At 40.5% G+C, this 20,208-nt stretch overlaps 1 protein-coding gene across 1 annotated transcript in view; it reads right to left on the reverse strand.

Annotated features, from left to right (window-relative positions):
• LOC139745027 (serine/threonine-protein kinase 32B-like) overlaps positions 1-17,768 on the reverse strand; it is a 46,882-nt gene extending 29,114 nt beyond the window's left edge. Inside the window, exons 1-5 of the mRNA XM_071655436.1 lie at positions 17,746-17,768; positions 16,818-16,945; positions 12,928-13,017; positions 11,773-11,876; positions 7,474-7,590 (exon numbers count right to left, since the gene is read on the reverse strand). Coding sequence (XP_071511537.1) covers positions 7,474-7,590; positions 11,773-11,876; positions 12,928-13,017; positions 16,818-16,945; positions 17,746-17,768 — 462 coding nt within the window. The remainder of the gene's footprint in view (positions 1-7,473; positions 7,591-11,772; positions 11,877-12,927; positions 13,018-16,817; positions 16,946-17,745) is intronic.
• Positions 17,769-20,208: the final 2,440 nt, after the last annotated feature.

Raw genomic sequence — 20,208 nt, forward strand, 5'->3', positions numbered from 1 at the left:
TTCCTTATTACGTAATGACAGAATGATCGCCCTCGCTCACTGGGGGTAAATTTAGGCTCCTCCCACTTGAAGCGAATGTGCCCAGACCCTTTGCCTTCGGCAAAGGCGGCGACTTTGTCGCCGCGGAGTCCAGTTGGCAAAGGGTCTGGAAACCAGACTAGCACGACCCCAACCTACTACAAGTCTGGCTGTATCTTCAGCTTTAATGCACATTTTTTTTTGCATAAATTGCCCACCATCACTGTTTTGGGCAATGCAACTGATTGCAGGCATCCACAATACTTGCTGTTGCCATAGGCAGTGGCAGCTAGTTTCCCAGACCCGAAACTCTTTGCCACATATTACCATAAAGCCATATGACAAAAATACTTTGCAGAAAGTGCTTCCAAAAGATTTTGTTACTGTTTTCCTTTTACTTTTTTGGGTCCTTACTCATGTTGGCAGTGCAATTTTGTTCAAGTACTCAGCGAGAATGTGTATCAAATCTATCTTTCATTATGATGTGCAAACCAAATATTGATGTTCAAAATAAGTTTTTAGTTGATGGTCAGTGTTCATGGCATACATTGTACATACTTTCTAGATTTAGTGGGGTCAACCTTTCTACCAGCAAGTGCAGCACGGTCCAATCAAGAAATGCCCCCATTTCACAGAGATTTCTTCTCATCGGTCAGTTGTGGAAAGCAAAGATTATTGCTTCCAGCCACCCATCAAAGTATCGGATCGCAGTCTGATGAATCTCACTTGTGTTGGCCTTCTATCAGGTCAGTGTCAGACATGTTGGGTGTGATCTGATGCGGCAAGATCGTCTGATAAAGGATGTAAGCTTGGAGCTTAGTTCACCATCGGATGCCATTTCCGGTCGCAAGTCCAGTCAGTGTTGGATAAGTGTCGAGTCAGTCTGGTGTGCGTTAGATTTGTGTTGGTCGACTATAGGGCATGTCCAGCCAACGTCCTAAGACAGTGTGTTGAGTTTCTGATGATAGAGCAGTCATTGGACAGGTTAAGTTGGTATCACCCTTGGTGAGCCTTCGTATGAGTCTCCGGAGCTTAATTGTCGCATCAGATTTCATCGGAGTTCAGCAGAATGTCAAAACTTTTGCATTTTGGGGATCAGATGAGTCTCAGATTGTCGGTGGAAAGGGGGCTCAACCCGTTGAGGACACTTTGATTTTGCTACAACATGTATTTCGCATAGACACCTGCCTAAGCATAGCCGGGACTTGTCCTCAAAGGGCATCCACTCAACATGCAAACGTCACCTGGCAAGGTGCTTTCACAGAAGGAGCAGGGATGATGTACATGTATTGAAACAGCATGTAATCTCACTCATAAATTATCCCTGATGACCGTGAATGCCCGTTGTTGCTTTGTTTATCTCTTTATTCAAGCTAAAATACTTGCAATGGCTCTATAGTAGTAAAAGGACACAAAATTCTAGGACTGTCAAGAGTACCTGGGACAGTCATGGTTTATACAATACATACTCATACATCATGCACCTCTTCTCAAGCCATATATGTATTTGCAGCAGTGCCCTGCACTTTTCAAATGAGCAGACAATCTAATATCCTTGCCTGTAGAAAGGCATATTGTCAATGGTGTCGTCATGGCAACCATTTTTTCTGATGAAATATTGCGAACAGTCAACTAAGCAGTCCATGTCCCGTGAATTTTTACTTTTAGTATCGAAGTTAAGATGCCTTCCAATACCACACCTACAAAATTCCCCCTCCTCCCACAGAAACCCGCCCCCCCCCCCAAAAAAAAAAAAAAAAAACATGGAAAAAAATCTCTGGGCATTATGTTGATATCTACTTCATTTAACCCTCTAAATTGGCATAATGGTCGAAGTACAAAAGTTTGGGTACTTGTAATGGCACTCAAATTGGCTCTAATTAGAGCAGATGTTTAGGCTGTGTACATATTAGAACAAACGTGACGTAGTGTAATTACAACATACACAAGGGACAGCCAGTAAAAGACAGACAACCATCTGCTTCTCGATGTGTATTTAATTTTCATAAAGATGAAAAAAAAAAGGATCAAGAATTAAGGCATTCAAGTAGATACTTTTTGTAGAGTTCATTTCATATCAACTTGAATAACTGATTTCACATCATGTGATAACTACCAATTGCATTTTCTTTTTAATTTAGTGAATTTCAATGATTTCATTGAATGAAATCATTCACTGATTTCTGCAGCAAGAATTACCGCTATGTATAAAACTGTGCACTGGCTTTTACATGGTAATGCCACACTCTTCACATTGTGAATGAATACAATTAAATGCTCGCACCACTCAGTCCATATACTTTTTGAAGATTAAATGAACCATTCTCCAATTTAATGAGTCAGGTTCCAACACATGACTCTATAAACAATCATTTCTAGTTGCCATGGTTAGCAGCTTGGCAACAACCAATCAAATGTGAGCAGTGTGTCACGTACTTCCCTATTCAGGTAATCAAAATTTTTGTTTCTTATTTCAAATTGCTACAATCTCTGCACAAAGCTGGACTCCTGTTGGGTCCTGCTATGGCCTACATAATGGGGTGAAGAATTTTTACACCAGTTTTGTGGCAATTTCAGAAGATGTAGAAAATGCCACACCATTTTAGCAGCATGTTCCCTACTGTATACGCCGAATATTTCGTGAGGCTTTTATTTTCGCGAATTTCGCGAGTCAGGTGCTATTCGTGAAATTAAAAACACGCGAAAATATTGACTCTGATCCTGCTGTGGATGTGACGTACGCATGTACATTTCTCCGTTCAGTACAGGACTCCGCGATCGCGAATTTTACCACTCGCAAAATCATTGTGAATTCCCGATTCACGAAAATTTAGACTCGTGAAATATATGGCATATACAACATTCTACAGACGGTAGGAAAGAATGCAATAGCAGCAGTATGTGAAGCCATGACTGTACATCATTTTTTCCACCACATGCAACTACAATAATTTCCAGTTGCCATGGTGAGCAGCTTGGCAACAACCACGCAAATGTGAGTGTTGTGCAATTTCATTTTCCTACTCACAGGTAATCACAATTTTTGTTTCTTATTTCATTTTAATGCAATCTCTACATGACGCAGGACGCCTTGGGGGTCCAATTTCTATGGCCTACGAAATGGGTCGAAGGATTTTTACACCAGTTTTGTGGCAATTTCAGAAGATGAAAAAAAAATTCCACACAGTTTTCATCAGCATGTGGCCTATTCTACAGACTGTAAGAAAGAATGTCATATTAAAGCAGCTTGGTGTGACGCCATTGTGTGTCACTTTTTCCTGCGTATTTGGCATTGAAGCAGGGATTTGTGTGAATGATGAGCAAGTTCAAGTTCAAGTTCAAGTTTATTTAACCAATTCATTAAACATTTGACATTTTACAAAAGGATACAGCATTAAGAATAATGAATGGTTTGGGACCCCAAAAGAAGCAGAGCTAAGGGTAAAAATCACAAAAACAATAGCAAAAAGACATGTTGCAATTGCTGCTAAGTGCTGACTTGACACAAATGAGATCTTGACAAAGGCCAAATCTACGTGGGTAATTTACCACTTGAGCAACTACTGTCCATATCAACTCTCTTCCTCTAGGCACATTGTATCTCGTCTTTGTCTGCAACAAACAAACAGAAACCCACATACACAAATAAACAGACACACATATACACATACACACTCGTACAAAAAACAACAACAAAATAAACACATTTTTTCGTGCAATTCAACTGCTCCGCACGGTCAACTTGGGTGCCTCAAATTCTCATGCAATCATCATTGCATACCACATAAGTATACGACCCTTCATTAATCTGGATCACTGACCACAGACTAAACTTTGTTCCTTTCTGCCGCACCGAAAATATATTTTCAACATCATGTCTACAATAACACCAAATAACGCTGTCATCACACTTATCCCTAGTGGAGTGTACAAGTTGTATGGTCAGAAAATAAAATTTCAGCAAAATTTTGGTGACCTTTGACTTTAATCTGAAATCCCTGTCATTTCAGGCAACAAATTATTTCTCACCCATTTCAGACCTTTGAGCCTGAGGGCTTTTGCGCAAAATCTAATCAGCGTGTCTCGACCTCATGTAGCATTGATAAGCCAGATTCCACAAAAATTGATACGGCAGCAGATCAACATCTGCATTTAACATTTCACCTTTGTAATCAAATATACCCACAGGCTTGTAAGTCTTAGTGGCTAGCACCATGACCATCTTGAACCTGTACTTGACTTGATGATTTCAAAGCAAGGTATGCTGTACAGTGAGAGCAGCACTGCTAAAATCTATGCCCTCATTAACAACCTGTTTGCCAAGCGTAACTTTTAGCACATATGGAAGAACAAGAACATATTTTAACATTTCACCTTTGTAATCAAATATACCCACAGGCTTGTAAGTCTTAGTGGCTAGCACCATGACCATCTTGAACCTGTACTTGACTTGATGATTTCAAAGCAAGGTATGCCGTACAGTGAGAGCAGCACTGCTAAAATCTATGCCCTCATTAACAACCTGTTTGCCAAGTGTAACTTTTAGCACATATGGAAGAACAAGAACATATGTGACCGTGCATCACAAAACAAACAAAAAATCACACACACTGATTTTGTCTGAGGACTGAAAATAGGTGAAATGGGTCAACCTAGCCGATCTTGACTTTTTCATGTTTTCTGAAAGAGCAAGTCTTCTTCTACATTATGCTAAAATTTGGGATCATAAAACGGGCAGGAAAGTGTGTTTTCTAGAAGTTTATCTCGATAATTTTTAGAAGAATAGTGTGATTAGGTGTGTCTTTAGAGGCCCCTTTTCATTTCTGAAAAACCTTATACACACTCTTCACTTTAAACTCTAATACCTCTTGAAAGGATGATGCTACTGCTTTGAAAGTTGGCATTAATTAAGGACAGAATGTTTTAATAAGGCATGCTCAATTTCAGTTTAATCTGATAATCCCTTCATTGTTGTTACTCTGGTGGTTTACTTCCTGTTTTTTGTCCCATTCATCGCACAGCCAGCACAGTTTGGTAAAGATTAAGCGCTTGAATAGACACTGTACTTCAGAGCCCCTTTTCTCAGTTCACACTTTTCCTGAGTTTGTGCTTTCTTTCCAATATTTAGATAGGTTAGGAGAGTCCATTTGATTTGAGTTATACATCATTTTAAAGCTTAAAGTCTGCTCTTTCAGAATATGGTCTTAACTATAAATTCATGTCTGGCGACTTTCTGTTTGTTTTGTGATGCAGGGTCACATATGGAGCATTTTCTTATATCATACACATACACACACACAGTGCACACACACCACAAAGGAACAGTGGCTGCTTCCTACATGATAAATGCATGTGGCGATTAGACAAGAGTTTAATAGACTGGCCACTGAGAGGTATTGTTTCAGCTACCAAACTACCGGTTATACTTTTAGACAGCTTCAATACTTAAAATGAATCATTTTTACTCTAGCCCCAGAGAATATCTCTCAGGCTTGTCAGTGAAACTATTTGGAATCTCATGCAATGCCCTCGGGAATGGGCTGCATTCAGCGATATACCCATCGCTTCGACTCAAAATTGCAGAATTGCAAATCACAGTAAATCCTCTGCACCGTTCATGTTTGAGGTTTATGTCATCAATATGGCCATCTGAGAGAGCGCTGAATCTGGCAATTGAGATGCATATATATATTATGTAAAAGTGAGGCCCACTTTCTGTCATGGGTTCCGGGGGTGCCTAGAATTTTGGAAAAAAGAAATACACTGGAATAGATGTTTCTGGAAGAGGGGTTGTGACGGCAAAGAAGCTTCTTCTTTTGAAATGCTATTGTTCATCGTGCAAAGGGATTGAATGAAGTATAAAGAGTACCATCCAAAAAAAGGAAGAAGAAGATGAGGATCATTACATCATGTGATTGTCTATGACCCCGTTTACAGTGCGAGGCTCGGCCGCGGCTCGGCCCAGCCCCGCTTCAGTGTAAACGCGCAAAAGGCCAAATGCGGGGCCTTGCTCTGGAGGTGGTCTCAGCCGCAGCCGAGCCCGGCCTTTTCTCAGTGTAAACGTAAACTGGGCAAATGCGCAGCCAATTTTAGTCTGGCTCCCAACTCTCTGCCTGTACTATTTCGCTGTTCAGGATATTAACCCCCTCAATGTCAAAAACTAGACAGTTTAAGGTGGTTTTAACCTGCCAAGGATTTTTTCCTTCGGCAAAGACCTTTGCCTGAACGGCGACTTCGTCGCCACGGAATTCATTTGGCAAAGGGTCTGAAAACCAGACAATACCAAATAGCATTTGTTTACAAGCAGAGCGCCACAACGACAACATATTGAAAGGTTTGAATCAAAAGCGCGGCCGAGCGGCCGGCAGTGTAAACGGACAAAATTGCGGGGCCCGGCCTCACAATTGAGGCAGGGCTCGGCCGCGCACTGTAGCCCCGCACTGTAAACGGGGTCATAATGTCATTTTGATCTTAGTCAATCTGAAATTGAATTCCCCCATAAATAGTACCACTCTTTGAATACTATAAAAACAAAGATCGCAACTTTTTTTTCTTTAATATGATATTCAAAAATAAATTTATGCAAACTCTGATGCATGACTGCATTGCAAGCAACACTTGCATGCAATAAGCATGCAAAATTCAACTCAATTTATGCTGCTAAGCATCCACTTTGTATTTAAGGTAAGAGAGTGCTTATATATCAATATACAGATTATCCTTTTAAACTGATGTCAAATTGAGAATGGGGTACATAATATGTGGAGAAAGTTTTCCTTTTTGCATGCACAGAGGAATTTTTTGGCGCCAGTCCTAATGAACTGCTGGCAGTCCTTAAAATCAATCAGAGATTCTGTAAACACTTCCTCCTCGACCGTATTGAAAAAAAAGGGCAAAACAGACATACGATCATTGTGGCAGTCATCAAGATCTTGGGCAAGTGTCCTCCTTGGCGGTGTGTTTGAGGAGAGATTTTACGATCCATCAACCTCCTCATCATCCTCTCATCCAACCCGTCTCTTTTTTTCTCTCTCCCCTCCCACTCTTTCTCCATTTCTTTCTCTCCCCCCTCCCTCTCTTTTCTCTCTTGATCTATCTATTAGGTATGATATATTCTCCTGTATCCATCTATTTATCTATCTATCAATCTATCTATCTATCTATCTATCTATCTATCTATCTATCTATCTATCTATCTATCTATCTATCTATCTATCTATCTATCTATCTGTCTGTCTATCTACTCTATATGCTATTCAGCCCTCTCAAAAGCCATCCTTCCTTTGTTGCTCCTGATATGTGTACCCTATAGTTCCGTGCATAAGGCAGCTTCTTTTCAGCACGGAAAATACTAAAAGTGGTGGTCTGAAAGTCCTGATTCGCAAAAATCAGACTCGCTAAATATATGGCGTATGCAGCAAACATATCGATACACTCACACAGAGGGTGTTTTACCTGTTTGATAAGGTCGGTCATGGATGGATTCCAGTTGGAGGGGTAATGCACATTACTGGTGGAAAAGAGATGCTGGATGTCTCCGATGGAGGAGTTGGCATGGATGTCAAAGGGTCTCTGGGAGGGAATGGAGAAACATAGAACAAAACAAGTTGATTCACAATCATCTCATTTTATAAGACAGCAACCCTGAAAGGTGAGATATAGTATCAATGGTGGCTAGTGGGGAAGGCAACATACCAAATGTTTCACATGAAGCATTTAGAGCACTTTTAAATTCAAGGGTGATTTTAAAGTCCTAAAACATAAATAGTCTTGTGACTCAAACAGTACTTCATCTACAACGTTAGGAACTGACTACATTTGATGACCTTTTATAGTGCACAGGCTAACCAAATATTAATATCACTGTTATAATTTCAGTATCACATTCAATGGCTCCCATTATGATATACTGTAAAACGAGGAATGTTTGGGTGCATTTTGATTTCGCAAATTTCGCGAGAGCCAAAGCAAAATGCATGTGAAAGTTCTTGTCTACACTATATGCATTGAATGTTAAAGGCAACTCGTGAAAGATTTCGTGCTGCAAAAAAGGCCGTCGGCTCCAAATCGCAAAAATTTCATGCCACAAAAGCATTGTGTTTTACAGTAATTATACATCAACTCAACAACACTTACAGGTCTTTCTTTCCAAACTGCAAAAGGAAAAAAAAAAGACCCTTGATTTTGTGGCCAAGGGCAATAGAACTCTTTTGGCAATCCAGCCCTGATGGTACTGTAAAATATGATTGTATCTGTTAACACAAAGGGTAATCTCAATCAAGTTCCACATGGATATTGTTATAATGGTTATCAATCTTCATAGGCATATCCACAAAATCTGAATATAATACAACTGTGAAAGAATAGTCAACTTTGGACCAAGTTACCAAAATTACAATCACCAGCATATCAAATTAGTGATATCCGGAGTTTTCTGTTCTCCAATATAAATGTTTTATTCAAATTCTTTGCCATGTTAACCACAGTTGAAATTTACAGACTTTGAAGAGATTATATCTAGCATGGATGATCTTGAAAACATTGTAGTCAATAAGAACAACAAAGACTCAAGCCCTCCGTGGAGAATAGACGCTCATTCACTTAAATAGTCTGCCTTAAAATAGCTGTAAAAATAATGCATAATTCATTCCCCTCTTCCCAAAACTTTCCAAAGAACACATTTCGAATTCAAGGGCAGCCACATGCATCCCCTCTCCCTCGAGCGTGAAGAAAACCTTGGCGCTCAATTCACTTAAAAGCATTGATTTCCTGATCACCATGGAGCCCATGTGCACCATGTTCTTATGTCTTCTGAAGCCGCCGGAACAAGTAAAATGGCCGTGGGGTAAGGGAGCTAGAGCGAGCAGTCGGTAGTGGCTGCAGAAAATAAATACTGACTTAGGAGAGCACCTAACTAAGCCTCTACAAGTGGATTCCTTCCTAAAGCTCCTCCATGATAATTATGCATCTTCACTACCCTTCCCTTGATGCAACAGGTTAGTCTCAAAACTTGAGTTCGGAAGAAAAAAAAAAAAAGAACCTCCAGAAGAAGCAGCACAGTGTCTATTCACACAAATACACAATTTACATTTTGCATAGGAGAAATAAAATGGAAAAGAGTCACATTAAATGCATCTCATGAGAATCAATACATTCCATTGGAAGGGAGATTAAACAACTCAAGCTAAAGTTAATATTTTCATAACTTTCATTTTGACCTCTACACTGGACAGTCAACCCTGTCTTTAATAGTCGAATCTATTTGGACTAATGAAATAGCTTTGACTTCTAGAGAGTTTGACTTATGAGGGACTAAAATCCATAGAATATAAAGAGAAGAGGACTTAAAGAGACCTTTGACTCAGGCGAAGGCTCACTGTAGGACATGTAGCTGTTCTCTTTAATACTGCAAGAAAAACCTGGGTTCTGTTTTATAAAACTTAAGTAACAACTGCCACATTTCTACGACAAATTTGCTCTCAGCCAGTCAGATGCAAGTATTTCAGTAGCTAATAACAACTATCGTACCTTGTTAATACTGATAGCAAGTTTTATGAAACAGGGCCCTGGTGTGACAATCTCTGACTGAGGTTTCTCTCTTACAGTGGAACCTTGTAAAAAAGAGGTTGGATGTAACAAACTTCTCTTATAACAATGTGACTTTGCATGTCCAAATTCTGGAGTAATCATCCCTGTTTGTGACACAGTGCCTATTTGCAGCAGGGGTCATTTCATTCATTGATAAAAAGGCCCAATCAGGTGCGAGAGTACCCTCACTTCCCATAACACTTGTTAGTATCTCCCGCTTTTCATTCTAAAGTGGGACTGAGCACACTGGATGCTCTTTAGCTGTTTTAGCAATGAATGAAACTGCCCCTGCTGCAAATAGGCATGCTGTTGCTAACAGGGATGATTACTCTGATTGATTTTGTACCCTGTGAGAGTCAGAAATCTGATATAATGAGGTAATTGTTATGGTTTTGAGGTAATTGTTATAAGGAGGTTTCCCTATAAAAGTCATAAAGTCATTGATCCTCCATATTCAGCTGTAGCCTGCCGAGCTTTCTTTTCCTACATTGGTATTGTTAAGCTCTCCGTTATCGTACAAATCATATAATTATGTCATACATCAAATGCCCATTCTTTTGATGTCTTTGGTCTCTGTACTGTCCTTTTCTTCATCAACTTCTCTCATCCCTAATTTGTAATATTCTTGCTGCGAGTTGTATGCATTGCTTGCTTTCATGAAAGTTCTTTTTCAAGAACCAACTCAAGTATATAAAAATAACAACTATACAGGACGGTGATAGCTACATCACATACAAATGTACTACTGTTAGTCATCGTTACTAACATGTATCTTTTTTAGGGGGCAAGGACTTTAAGTGCAATTCCCACACCAAGGAAAAGCTGACTTGATTGATTGATACAATTAAACAATGAGAATGATGGGGGGGGGGGGGGGGGTCATACAAATCGGACATACAATATAAAATAATGCCTCCGGCACCCTTCGAGCAGAAACATATATAAAGTTATGGAATTGTTAAGGTTTAGCATTATTTTCCACAAATAAACACAAATTAGAAAATGTAATAAAGTGTAAACAGGGCATACATGAGAACAAATGGTAAACATAAAGATAGACTGAATAAGACGTCAAGTACATTTGAAGGAGAGAAATTAATGTATGAAAGATTGCGGGACCCGAAAATTGGCAGTGTACGACATACGGCAGTGAACAAGATACTCTCTAGCGGCCGAATCTCTCATAATGAAAGAGGCCATGAATCCGGTGGATTCCCTCCGAAAGCCGGGTGCAAACTCTCTCCCTTTGTTTAATCAAGGCTGTGATAATGCCATAAGCGGCAGATTGGGCAAACAGTGCGGGGAACGCCGGGGACCCCCATACTTCGTGCAAACTCCCGAAACTTGACCCAAGCGAGTCAACACCTCCCGTTCCCCGGCAACTCCGCTGAGCTCTCAAAGGCCAATCGGAAGAAGCTAATTCCGTTCTTCAACAAGGAACGACCCCTGTTCTTGGAATCTGTCACAAAGAGGAGGACCTTCCATGGATCTAGCCATGACTAGCGTTACCAGAAACAAGTTCCCACTTTGCTAAGCTTTCAAATAGCAACAACAACATCCAATCAAGGACATGCACGTCAGCAACCTTATTCAACAATCTATGGTACGTTGCTTTCCCAGAGCGTATGACACCACAGTCAAAACATTCACCACCACTGCTGTGACACATCTAAAAAAATCAACAGCAAATATTAAAACCAAAGAAATTTCACACTGACAAATTTATGTGCAGTCAAACCTGCATGTATTGGACCCTTGGGGATAACATAAAATGTCTATATCTAAAGATGGCCTTTATGAAGAGTGGCCAGTATTGTAGGGTTGCTGGACAACTTCATTAAATGTCTCTCCATAGGAAATTTGCAGTGGGCTCATATAGCAGGGATCCATCCAGATACATTTGACCAATGCTCTTTCAATGATTTCATTACGAAAGTTTGGTTATGCAAAATCAGATCATTTGATCATCTCCATACATATTCATATACTGTATATGATACAGTTTAAATTCAATTATGATATGATATGATTTGATATGATGGATCTTGTAATGCTGGCTATATGGGTCAAAATGGAGTTTAAATGTTGATAACAAATTTTGCTTTAAACCAGCGGACAGCTGTTTTGTGTGCAAATGAATTTCTATGCAAGGTGTGTTCGCATTACCTTCCCTCTGAGCATCTCATAGGCACATACACCGAGTGACCACCAATCCACGGGATACGAGTAACCTTTACAGTCGTCTGTCGCCGTCTGGAAGATTTCTGGTGCTATTTGTGACAGGTTGAAAGAAATACACACAAAAAAAAAGATACAAATCATTTCAATAAGTCAGTTCGGAGTTAGCTCATGGGCACATTGGTCCGAATGACCTTTCTTTTTTCTCAGTCGGTTAAGGGGCTCTTCACTCGTTTTCAGAGCAACATAATGCATAAGCTTTACGCAACGATTTATGGTATTCATCAATCCTGCTTGAACAAAGAATGAACTCGCATAAACCAGATGGCCAGAATGATCCGTCAATTAACACTTGGGAAAGCATCCATTTCATTATCTTACATTGAATGTGAGAACAACCTCTTTCTATCGATATTGCCAAATACCACTTTTGCTGTCAGGTGGATGTGCTGGCAAGCAGCATTTATAAGGATTAGGCCTACATGAATAATCATTATACATAATAATACATCACAGACGCTTATCCCAGTGACTTTAAAAACCAACGTGCCCGTTGGTCCGAATGACCTTTTTTCTGCTCATGTGCAGAGTGGAACTCCGAACTGGCTTATTTCTGACAAAAATCATATCTCTTACAGTCAGATTACTGGAGGTGCTGCGGCAGTGGATAAGACTCCCGACTCCTAATCGCAGGACCCAAGTTCAAATCCCACCCAGTGCTTACATCCTTGGTGCGAGGGTGGTGACAAATGGCCTTGATCTTTGACCTTTCACCACTATCACTTCATTAAAACTTAGTATTACTGTCCATTTATTTCACAACACTTCCTATCAGATTACATTACCATCAGAAATTACTCAGAAAACCTTTTTAGCAAAAGTTCTGTGACTTTTGACCTTTGTTCCTGAGGGATTTAGCCAAAATTTAGTGAGGATCTACACCTACCCGCATGTAGCATACCTTGTGGGCCAGGTACCAAGTAAATCCATTTAAGAACTTTTTTTTTAAAACTTAACTCATAATGATAAGATGTGGGACATCCAGACAGCTAGACAGATGAATGGAGGGACAGACAGACAACCCGAGGAGGCATAAACTTTAATGAATATTTACCTTGCAGTGTAAAATGACATAGCACTCACCCATGTAGGGCTTTGTCCCCGACATAGAGGTACCGTATGTGTTCTCTTTGACTATAGTAGCTATGTTGAAATCTGTGATGTGAACATGACCTGTAGAAAGAAAAGAGAGAGAATGAGGGTTTTTCATAAATTGACTGAATACATTCGGCCATAAAATCACCATCATAACAGAGAGATACCATCATTTTCATTTCATCATCATCATCATCATAGTCATCGTCTTCATTTTCATCTTTGAGATGACAACCAGCATTAGAAATATGATAAACTATTACAGCAATCAATGACATCATGATCAGTTATCATTTGAGTAATCATTTGATATTGTTACCATCACAATTACCACCACCACCACCATCACCATCATCACAATCAGCATCACCAAAACCATCTCCACCATCACCAAAACCATCTCCACCATCACCATGACCTTCAACATCACCATGACCATACCACCACCACCATTACCAACACCATCATCACCATCATGAACACATCAACATCATCGAAACCAATACCATCACAATCACCAACACCATCACCAATACCACCATCACCATCATCAACACTATCATCATCATCATCATCATCACCATCACTATCATCATTACCATTACCACCATCTTTACCACCATTATCATCACTATCACCATCACTTTCACCATTACCATCATCGCCACCACCATCACTACCACCATCACCTTCAATCATTCCACATCACACAACCTGAAATACTCTTCCAACAGGCTTCGCATTCAAAGTTGTCTCCACCACTCGAGTCATGACTGTAAGTACTGCGATGTTGACGACTTGTATTCCATCATATCAGTAAACATACAATGTATGTACAATCAAGTTATGAATGATAAATATAAAGTGAGTTTCTGCCAGTCCTAGGTTTCTAACACTGCTGCATCAAACTGATTCTCTATTATCAAAATAAAACACATTGACATTACCCCATATCAGCATTCCTTCTATTGAAATTGCGCTCTCATTCTGAAGACACAACTGTCACTGGAGGCTGCAACTCATCAATTCTACATTTCATTATTGAAGACTACCTCATTTCCACAAAATTATTGTCCATTGAATGGAAACTCGTATACCCACAAAATGACAGTCATTGAAGATGACAACTCATCACTCTTATGTATTGGCACATCAGGGTTGAGTCTGGCAACACAGTGATTCACTGGATGTCTTCATTAAAAATTTAAATCATTCACTTTGGCCCGACTTCACGAAGGTGGTACAATTGAAACCATGGTTTAAACCATGGACAATTTGCATGGAGTGCCAAGTGTCGCATGGTCTATTTCGTTACAAAATCAGTAATTTTGTTGACGAAATGGACAAAATGATTATTTCATTAACAAAATGGTCATGGAAAAAATGATCATTTTGTTAACGAAATGAACATTTCGTCGACGAAATCGACGAAATGACTGATTTTGTAACGAAATAGGCCATGCGGCACTTGGCATTCCATACAAAATGTCCATGGTTTAAACCATGATTTCAATTGTACCATCTTCATGAATTCGGGCCTATGTCACCACCACCTGTGTCTAGTCTTGAAATAGAATCCAATCATATTGACAACAGGCAACATATATCATTATGTCAAAAGTTATTCTCATATTGTCATTGTGCATTGTACCTTTCAAGGAGATAAATCACAGGACACTATTTTAATTACCTGCCACTCAATAATGACCTTGTCTTCTGATCAAAAGTTGTCTTCATTTAAGAGTACCAACAACAGCCACAAAAAGCAGAAAAGAGCATGACCACATCAACCTGTTGTTTCCTAGATTTTGGAGGTCCCTCATGCATTTTAACCCATTGAGGATGGACTGATTTTGCTACAACTAGCATTTCCCATAGACACCAGCCCGAGTACAAATGTATACTCGGGACTCGTCCTTAACGGGTTAATGCCCTGCATATCCATTTTATGCAAGCAATGGGTAAATTCAAAGGAAATCTCTCCTGATCCCTCTTATTTATTCCCCAAGTTGAATTACCCTTCGGGTTTATGTCAGGTTAAAGACAGTGTGCGCGTGTGTCACACACATACACACTGCTGTAGCTTCTGACCACACGAGCATTGAGAATTAGGGATTTCTGGGACGAACACTGAACTAGGGCTTTCTACAGCTCAGTCGGTAGAGCACCGGGCAAAGTGCAATTCGAGTTGCAAAAATTTCAATACCGTAAAGTTCCGTGTATAAGACGCACCCGTGTATAAGACGCACCCCTAATTTCGGACCTAGAATTTAAAAAAAAAACAACCCACGAATATGTCCACGCAAATATTGCGTGTGTCATACATATTATTTCAGCTCAAAATTTCCCTAGAATGCAGCATGTATTTGCTCTATTTTTCGTTTCCTTTTATATTTTCTTTTAACGGTATTCATCGGACATCAACAAAATATGGAAGACGCAAAATGCGAGACTTGTCTCGGTACTCACTTGCTATTGTTTCACCTTTCAATCGTGGTACATGTGTCATGCATATCGTATTCATGAGTGTACAGTACGATCTTTGCTGTCATACATAGCAGAGGGTGTCTCGCATATTGACACATGTCAGACTGGAAGGTTCATAACGAAAAATAAGAAAAACATCAACAAGTGTAGCAGAGGGATCATACGGCAAGACGTACGGTGCGTACGGTAATTACACTCATGCACTGTTACCAGTAACGTGTGTCTCTTCAAGGAGCTTCAAACACACTCCTTGGTCTCTTGTACCATGCTTGTATGCGCAGTGCTAGCCTTTTGCAAAAGGCAGCTCGCTATAATTTCAGCACACGCACACAGAGAGCAATGGACTTGCACACACAGCGCGCAACGGGCAAGCGCGCTTCGATCCGATCGCTGTGTGCACGCGAGTCCATTGCAAAAGCCTCTCTGCAGGTGCTGCCTTTGCCAAAGGCTTGCTAGCTAACTAGCTAGCTAGCTACAGTGTTGTAGCTATGCTATCCTAGCTGGCCTCGCACTCGTGAAATGAAGAGCAAACGAACGACACGGATATGCATGCATGCTTCACACATCGTTCATATTTACGGTGACAGAGTGTCGATCCTACTCCGTATTTTACAGCTTTTGTCTATGGCCATATTGATACTAGTACATTGATAAGTTTACGGTATCGGTAATTTAGTAATGATACCTGTACATCGCGTATTCCAGCTACTAGGTTGGCTGTTGGTAGCTTGGTAGACTGACATCGGTAGCATACAGCAGTGCTGTTACAGCTGTTGTCTATGGCCAGATTGATATATCGTTATTGCACAAGGCCAATGTAAGTTTATCTCGTATTTGCAGCTTTTGTGTGTGTCCAGATTGAAAGATCGCTCTTTTATCCGTAAGTTTTAGTGATTGCTTACCTTCCAAACGTCGATGGGCATACATGGCCCCAAGTTGGCCTTATAAAATTGGGTGTACATGACGGATTTTTTTCTGTGATTGGACTGTACCCGTGTATACGACGCACCCCCGATTTTCAACGTTTTCCGACGAAAAAATAGTGCGTCTTATACACGGAACTTTACGGTAATGTGAATAATATTGTATATGACATTGCTTAACTTCATACCTTTGTACAGATACCATCTTTGAATTTGTATATTTGAGTCTACCATAGACACAAGGATCCACATCATCACAAACTTAAGAGCAGCAAAGCTACAGAAAAAAAAAAAGGAGGAGGCGAGGAGAGGAGAATTTCACAGTGCTTGGCACAGCACTGCGAATGAGACGGATTCGTGGAAACCGCCATCATATGCAGATGCGGAGCATCGTTATCTACCGATATCGCACACACCGTGCGGAAAGGGGAGACAACAGTGCGACTTTCACAAGCTGGAGACTTTCACGAGCCGGAAAACTGGGGAAATTAGATGCTCCGCGCCCTGACGAGCAGATGCGCTTGGATAAACGGATGGTTTGTAAGGCGATGAGCCCCCCGACACCTGCCCGGGCATCCTTCTCATCTGATGCAGAACTGGAGCATGCCACCCACAGGGGGTGGAAGATCAGACAATTTGGCCGAGTAAATCTCACTCATAGGCCTCGGGAGGCGAGGAGATATTAATTCCCCCCAGATGCTGCGGGAACTGTCCAGGGACTTTTTTTTTGGTATATTTGTATATGCACATACATACACATACGTAGAATATCAAAACAAAAGGCAAGGTCCCTCCGGATGCACACTATACCCTACCAGGGTTATTCCAATTTTATGGGCTTTAATAAAGTGAATCGTGCTTGTTTCGTCCATCATTCTCACGTTATTGGATATGGCCATGGCCATGAGAGATTATGGGAGGGACACTCGTGAATCAAGCAGTAGGCCTACTTGGTGATAGTTTATACAAGTTTATACATTTGCATAAATCCTCCACAGATAAAGCAAGCATTACTGTAATTTGCAAATCATATATTTCTGAAATATGAGAGCCTCCTAATCTTATCATCCTTGTTAAGTGTAATTTGTTTGATTGTTTTTTTTTATTTCAGAGTAATGCTATTAAATAGTTTATCTGCTCACAGACTTTAACAAATTCCATAAATCTATACATGGAGCTGTCATTTTATGTACCACATGATGTGAAATTATTAAAATCGTCTGGACTTTCCCTTTAGGTCCATGGGTAATTACTTCCTCCGAGTGGCTACTTAAACAATTCATCCTAACATCATTCCATCCTCCTGATAACAACCTGTTGATTTATTTGAAGCATTCAGTCAAGTAAACATGTATCAATGATTAACCCTTATCCTGCCACATTTGTGTATTCTCACCTCTGGCAGTGTGCCAAGTCCATGTTTACAGTGGACTCCCGTTATAACAAAGTCCTCGAAACGACAATTTTTTTTGTTTCATCAAGATTTTGTTATAACTGAACAAATAAACAATAAAGGACATAAGAGCGGATAATGCTGCAGCCTAAATTTTTATTTCACTGTAAGCGGAATTTTGTTATAACCGTGTTCGTTTTAATGAGAGTGCATGGTACTCACAATCAAAATAACAGTCCTGGTCTTAATACCTGTTTTATTTGACACATGATCAATTCTAATTCCATTGTTAATGAATGAGTAATCACTGCACACCCCCCCCCCCCCCCCTTCCCATTTTACTTTTTGTGCCTGACATAAAATCTTCAGCAGTAGGCAACCAGTGCTACTATCATAAATCTCCAAATACATGTAAATCTAGCAATGGTGGATAAATGCCTCGTCAGAGTTTGAACTTTCAATGAGAATGCAATCCTAAAGGGACAGCACTGTTGCAGGTGACACATCTAACATATCTACTCATTTCATGGTGGAAATATTGCCACTGGAGAATAAAAACACTAAAACAGCAGATGAGGGCAAACATGATACGAAAGACAGCAGCTTCATCTATAGTTTAAAATTTTAATAGAAACATTATGTAGTAGTAACTGACTCTCTTTGCTAAACTTACAGATGAGAGGAAAGGGCATAGAAATCAATTTATCATAATTTAATCAAAGGCATTTTATGTAAGTACTAAAGTTATTTGCTACTAATTCAATCAAATGCATTCACTCTATTTGTCATGTAATGTCATTTAGATTGTCTTCCAAACCAAATGCACTCATCTGTTCATCACTCTTGTGTCAGATGCCCTTTCAGATTAGGTGACCTTTAATATGAGAGATTTATGAATTCCTTCCTCCCCCCCCCCCCATAAAAAATATCAAATGCATCTCCAAAATGGAAACACAGATAACATCAGAGTCCCATCAATGGAAAGTGAGCAAAAATGTGAGGGATCCTTATCTGCTGCAGCAGTCTCTTTACACTGTGATGATGCTGTCGCTACGGTTACCAAAGCAGCCATTTTGTGTGGCAAGGATGGAAGAGTGATCTGTTTGGTCACAGAATTCGAAGTCTCCCATGCAGTTACTGCAGAATGAGATATCTTGCACCATTTAGGTGAGGGAATCCAATCCATGTTTACATTGATTTAAATAAAAAGAGACAATAAAATCATACATGGGGAGAAGAAAAAGTATCATCAGAATTGGACAAGAAAATGAATAGTTTTGGAATCCCCAAGTTTCACATTATCCAAGAACAGTGAAGCCAGTCACCGTAACATATCACTTTATGCAAAATCAAAAGAGAGAGGGGGAGAGAGATAGTGAGAGTGGGCGATGATGTATCATGGTCTCATAAGTGTCCCACTTTCTTTTCCACAAACCTTCACTATATTTCATGTTTTTCCATTTCTGCCAAAAGATGGGGGAAAAAAACCCTGAGTGCTCCTAACATCACAGTGTTCTAGAGTTGTAACAATTTAGCAGTGATGAGTGTATTGACCGATTCGGGTTCGTTGAGGGCAGCAGACATTTTACGGCACAGGGCGCAGCCATAGTGGGTGTATCAGCCGACCCCCCCTGCTCTCCCCCACCCCAGGCAACATGTTTATCACACACTTGTAACAAAGGTTCGCGCACTAAGCAAGCATTCGCGCACTCAGTACGAGACGCCTATTGGCTAAAGCAGTTTTTCATTCTGCGCGCGTGCTAATGTAGGGAGAGGGGTGGGGGAGTGCGGAGGGGGGGTTGGCTGATACACCCACTATGGCTGCGCCCATGCCAAAAATACACATAGCGCGTCACAGAATCAGTCAATAGGGGATGAGAGCCACAGATGCTGAGGTAATAGAAAACAGTAAAAATGGTTTTAGGATATTTGTACATGCCAGTGACAGTGATGAATTCATCAGACGCTAAGCTTTGGATTGATATATAATTTGCTGTGTTTTGATTACATGAATAATATCTTTAAAAAGAATTTAAAAGTTAGAAAACCGAGAAGGTAATATTGCAAAAGTCAGCTTTACATATACTTTTCTTCCTTTTGTGATCTCTGACTTTATACAGGTAATGTGATGATGTGTCACATATCATTTCTTTCAATGATTGCCATGGAGGAGGAGGAGGAGGAGGAGGAGGAGGAAAAAGAGGAGGAGAAGGAGGAGGAAGAGGAGGAGAAAGAGGAGGAGAAAGAGGAGGAGGAGGAAGGAGGAGGAGGAGGAGGAAGGGGAGGAAGGGGAGGAGGAGGAGGAGGAGGAGGAGGAGGAGGAGGAGGAGGAGGAGGAGAAGGAAGAGGAGGAGGAGGAGGAAGAGGAGGAGGAGGAAGAGGAGGGGGAGGGGGAGGAAGGGGAGGAAGGGGAGGAAGGGGAGGAAGGGGAGGAAGGGGAGGAAGGGGAGGAGGAGGAGGAGGAGG

The sequence above is a fragment of the Diadema antillarum genome, unplaced genomic scaffold, assembly GCF_040938485.1.
Source record: "Diadema antillarum isolate AM-2024a unplaced genomic scaffold, OU_Dant_1.0 seq00001230_RagTag, whole genome shotgun sequence".
Taxonomy (NCBI): domain Eukaryota; kingdom Metazoa; phylum Echinodermata; class Echinoidea; order Diadematoida; family Diadematidae; genus Diadema; species Diadema antillarum.